Source organism: Leucoraja erinacea, chromosome 22 (assembly GCF_028641065.1).
Source record: "Leucoraja erinacea ecotype New England chromosome 22, Leri_hhj_1, whole genome shotgun sequence".
NCBI lineage: Eukaryota > Metazoa > Chordata > Chondrichthyes > Rajiformes > Rajidae > Leucoraja > Leucoraja erinaceus.
Window position 1 is genome coordinate 35,425,620 of NC_073398.1, and position 5,000 is coordinate 35,430,619.

General features: G+C 51.4%; 1 protein-coding gene across 1 annotated transcript in view; it reads right to left on the reverse strand.

Annotated features, from left to right (window-relative positions):
• nudt5 (nudix (nucleoside diphosphate linked moiety X)-type motif 5) overlaps nt 1-5,000 on the reverse strand; it is a 12,858-nt gene that overhangs the window by 7,817 nt on the left and 41 nt on the right. Inside the window, exons 2-4 of the mRNA XM_055653467.1 lie at nt 2,105-2,285; nt 1,103-1,170; nt 63-115 (exon numbers count right to left, since the gene is read on the reverse strand). Of these exons, the coding sequence (XP_055509442.1) occupies nt 63-115; nt 1,103-1,170; nt 2,105-2,285 (302 nt within the window). The remainder of the gene's footprint in view (nt 1-62; nt 116-1,102; nt 1,171-2,104; nt 2,286-5,000) is intronic.

Genomic DNA, 5,000 nt, shown 5'->3' on the forward strand with positions numbered 1-5,000 from the left:
TTTCTGCGCTGTATATCTAGAGTCTATGACGTAAAGCTGCTGAACACCGCTTGCCGGCTTACCGTCGCATTTACTGTTCGGTTTCCTGGTTGTTCGTTTCACCGTTTCCCACACCCTGTTTCAACAGAACCGAGGAAACCGGTGAGAAATAGATCGATAAACACAATAGAACAATCTGTATCGCAGAACGTTACTCCCTCTCCCCTGCATCTGCACACCGTGGGCGGCTCGATTGGAATCATGTCTAATCTTTCCGCTGGCTGGTTAGCACGCAACAAAAAGCTTTTCACTGCACACCTGACAAACTTGACTGAAATTAAACATCACGGTGGCGCAGCGGGTAGAGCTGCTGCCTCACCGCGCCAGAGACCCGGGATCGATCCCGACTACGGGCGCTGTCTGTACGGAGTTTGCACGTTCTCCCCGTGACCTGCGTGGGTTTTCTCCGGGTGCTCCGGTTTCCTCCCACACTACAGAGACGTGCAGGTTTGTAGGCGAATTGGCTTCGGTGTAAAATGTAAATTGTCCCCTAGTGTGGGTGTAGGATGGTGTTAGCGTGCGGGGATCGCTGGTCGGCGCAGACTCGGCGGGCTGAGGCACTCTGTGAAACGTCACCTATCCATGTTCTCCACAGATGCTGCCTGACCCACTGAGTAATGGTGCAGCAGCATCTATGGAGCGAAGGAAATAGGCAACGTTTCGGGGCCGAAGTCCTTCTGGAAATAGGCAACGTTTCCTATTTCCTTAGCTCCATAGATGCTGCCTGACCCACTGAGTTACTCCAGCACTCTGTGTCTATTTATGTGTTTCCAGGCCTGTTGTGCTGCCACAAGGGACAATTTCATTGTTCTGCATTGGATACAAATGGCGCAGGGTGAGGGTGGGGAGCAGCGACACTCCCTCCCCAACGGGGGGGAGTGGACGGAGCATCAGAGCCTGCCCGAGGCCCCCTCCCCTCCCTCCCTCTCTCCTCCCTTCCCCCTCAAACTTCCCCTCCCTGCACCCTTTCATCCCGCCTCCTCTCCCCTCCCCCTCCCTCCGCTCCCCAATCCCCTCCACCCCATTCACCCCCCACCCCCCCTCCCCCAGTGTGCGTCCTCACCTGGTCTTGCCGGTGGGGTCGACGTATGTAGTCTGGAGGAGTTGGGCCCATTTGCCCTTCATCAGCACCTGTGAATGAAAGAACGATCAGGTCGCTGCGGGTTTGTCTTCGTCTGCACAGGGACCGTGAAAGACTTTGTTTTTTGTTCAGAGAGACAGCACAGTACCAGGCCCTTCGGCCCACCGAGTCCGTGCTGACCAGCGATCGCCCGTTCACACCAGTTCTGTGCTATCCCACTTTCTCATCCAATTTACAGAGGGGCCGATTATCCTACAAACCCGCACGTCTTTGGGACGTGGGAGGAAACCCACGCGGTCACAGGGAGAACCTGCAAACTCCACACAGACAGACCCGGGTGTCTGGCGCGCTCTCATTTCCAACCTGGGGGGGGGTGGGAGGAAAGGCTTTCACCGTCTACCCAATCCATGCCTGGTGGTGCAGCGGGTAGAGCTGCTGCCTCACAGCGCCAGAGACCCGGGTTCCATCCTGACTGCGGGTGCTGTCTGTACGGAGTTTGCACGTTCTCCCCGTGACCTGCGTGGGTTTTCTCCAGCTGTTCCAGTTTCCTCTCCAAACTCCAGGTTGTGAGGTTAACTTGCCTTCAGTAAAATTGTACATAGTCCATAGTGTGTAGGATAGTGTAGGTGGGCTGAAGGGCCTGTTTTCATGCTGTGCCTCTAAAGTCTAATGTACAGTCTAAAAATCACTTCTGAAGGAGGGTCTCTAACCGAAACGTCACTCCAAAGACGTGCAGGTTGGAATGGATGAATAGGTTTATTGGCCAAGTATTCACATACAAGGAATTTGCCTTGGTGCTCCGCCCGCAAGTGACAAATTTGTCGGTTAATTGGCTTGTAAATGTTAAAATTGTCCCTAGTGGGTGTTAGTGTGCGGGGATCGCTGGTCGGCACGGACCCGGTGGGCCGAAGGGCCTGTTTCCGCGCTGTATCTCTAAACTAAACTAAACTAAAACGGAGAAAAATGAAGGTTGCGAGCAGTTACCTCCTCTTTGACGATGGTTTGACAGGTTTGATTGGCGGGTTCCATCTTCACGCTGGTGACTGGAGGCCGATATTTAACGTTGTATTTTGGGGAACAAAGACAAATGAAGAGGACGTTGAGATTCCGAGCCAACGGTTCCGATCCCAGCACGCTTCCTTCTCTCCCAACGGTCTTCTTCAATCTGAAACGCAACAGAAAATTGAAGACGGATTTCAGCGGAAATCTTTCAAAAAACATTGCAGTTTTCCCAATAGTTTCCCTTACTGTGTTTGGTTTACAGGAACTATCCCACTCGAGTTTAATATTAACAGCCGTTGACCCACAAGTTACTAACCTGTGAGATGAACCGTATCCAGACTTCAGCCCCGTAGCCCACACACAGTGACAGATCCCACACCGCACACACCCCCCCCCCCCTCTACAGCTTTACATTTCACACCTCTCCTCTCATAGAAACATCGACAATAGGTGCAGGAGTAGGCCATTCGGCCCTTCGAGTCAGCACCGCCATTCAATGTCATCATGGCTGATCATCCCCAATCAGTACCCCGTTCCTACCTTCTCCCCATATCCCCTGACTCTGCTATCTTTAAGAGCCCTATCTAGCTCTTTCCTGAAAGCACCCAGAGAACCGGCCTCCACCGCCCTCTGAGGCAGAAAATTCCACCGACTCACAACTCCCTGTGAGAAAAAGTGTTTCCTCGTCTCCGTTCTAAATGGCTTACCCCTTATTCTTAAACTCTGTGGCCCCTGGTTCTGGACTCCCCCAACATCGGGAACATGCTTCCTGCCTCTAGCTTGTCCAAACCCTTAACAATCTTATATGTTTCAATGAGATACCCTCTCATCCTTCTAAACTCCAGAGTGTACAAGCCCAGCTGCTCCACTCTCTCAGCATATGACAGTCCCGCCATCCCGGGAATTAACCTTGTAAACCTACGCTGCACTCCCTCAATAGCAAGAATGTCCTTCCTCAAATTAGGGGACCAAAACTGCACACAATACTCCAGGTGTGGTCTCACTACCTCTTGGTTTCACACCTCTTCTCTCATAGAAACATCGACAATAGGTACAGGAGCAGGTCATTCGGCCCTTTGAGCCAGCACCGCCATTCGATATGATCATTGCCGATTGTCCAAAATCAGGACCCCGTTCCTGCCTTCTCCCCATATCCCTTGATTCCGTTAGCCCCAACAGCTAAATCTAATTCCCCTTAGAACACGAACAGCTAGAGTAACTCAACAGGTCAGGCAGCATCTCTGATGAACATGGTTAAGTTTGGGAACATGGTCCAGAAACCACAGCAACGACTCTACTTCATTAGAAGGTTTAGGAAGTTCTGCATGTCCCCAACAACCCTCACCAACGTCTACACATGCGCCGTAGAGAGCGTTTTATCGGGACGCGTCACAGCACGGTTTGGGAACGGCTCCGTCCAAGACCACGAGATATTGCAGAGAATTGTGGACAGTTGCAGCCCAGACCATCACACACACACAAACCAACCTCCCTCCATCTACACCTCACGTTGCCTCGGCAAGGCCAGCAGCATCATCAAGGACCAGTCTCACCCCCGGTCACTCCCTCTTCGCCCCTCTCCCATCGGGCAAGAGGTACAGAAGTGTGAAAACCAACGCACACCTCCAGATTCAGGGACAGTTTCTTCCCAGCTGTTATCAGGCAACTGAACCATCCTACCACAACCAGAGAGCAGTCTTGGCTCGAAGGGCCGAATGGCCTACTCTTGCACCTAATCTTCCTCACTGGAGACCCTTGGACTATCTTTAATCGGACTTAATCTTGCACTGAACTTTATTCACATTATTCCCTTTATCATGTATCTGTACACTGTGGACGGCTCGATTGTAATCGTGTATTGTCTTTCCGCTGACTGGTTAGCACGCAACAATAGCTTTTCACTGTACCTCGGTACACGTGACAATAAACTCAACTGAAACTCTTGTTCCAGCCTCTACAACCTGTAGAAATAATTTACTTCAATCCACCCTCGCAACTGCTCACAGTCTTTTGTGAAAGAATGTTTGGATCATGGCTTTGTGACAGTTCACACACACAGAAACAGGTTCCCTGGCCAAACTTGTCCACACCAAGCAAGTTGCCCAACTAGGCTAGTCCCAATTGCCCACACTTGGCTCTCTAAATGGCCCTCTGGGTGGCACGGTGGCGCAGCAGTAGAGTTGTTGCCTCGCAGTGCCGGAGACCTGGGTTCGATCCCGATTACGGGCGCTGTCTGTACGCAGTTTGCACGTTCTCCCCGTGACCTGCGTGGGTTTTCTCCGCGATCTTCAGTTCCCTCCCACACTCCAAAGACGTACAGGCTTTTAGGTTTATTGGCTTAGTGTAAATGTAAATTGTCCCAAGTGCATGTAGGATGGTGTAAATGTGCGGGGATCGCTGGTCGGTGCGGACTCGATGGGCCGAAGGGCCTGTTTCCGTGGTGTAGCTCTGAACTAAACCTTTTTCCTATGCTCTACCTATTGTATTTGAGTTTGACAATTGTATTTATATACTATATCAAAGATTTACGAGGATGTTGCCAGGACTCGAGGGGCCTGAGCTACAGGGAGAGGTTGAGCAGGCTGGGACTCTATTCCTTGGAGCGCAGGAGGATGAGGGGTGATCTTATAGAGATGTCCCCTTTAAATCTTTCCCCTCTCACTGAAAGCCTGTGCCCTGTAGTGTTAGACTCCTGCACTCTGGGTAAAAGACTGTGACCAATCATCCTGAGAGTTGGGGAGAGAGAGACATAGAGATCTGGAAGGTTAAGGTGTGAAAACACAGATCAATGGGGAAGATGTTCAAGGAATCAGAATTCTGCAACACCCTCTCTCGACACTCCCCTTCTGTGATTCCTTGACCATCGCCCCCTTTGTTC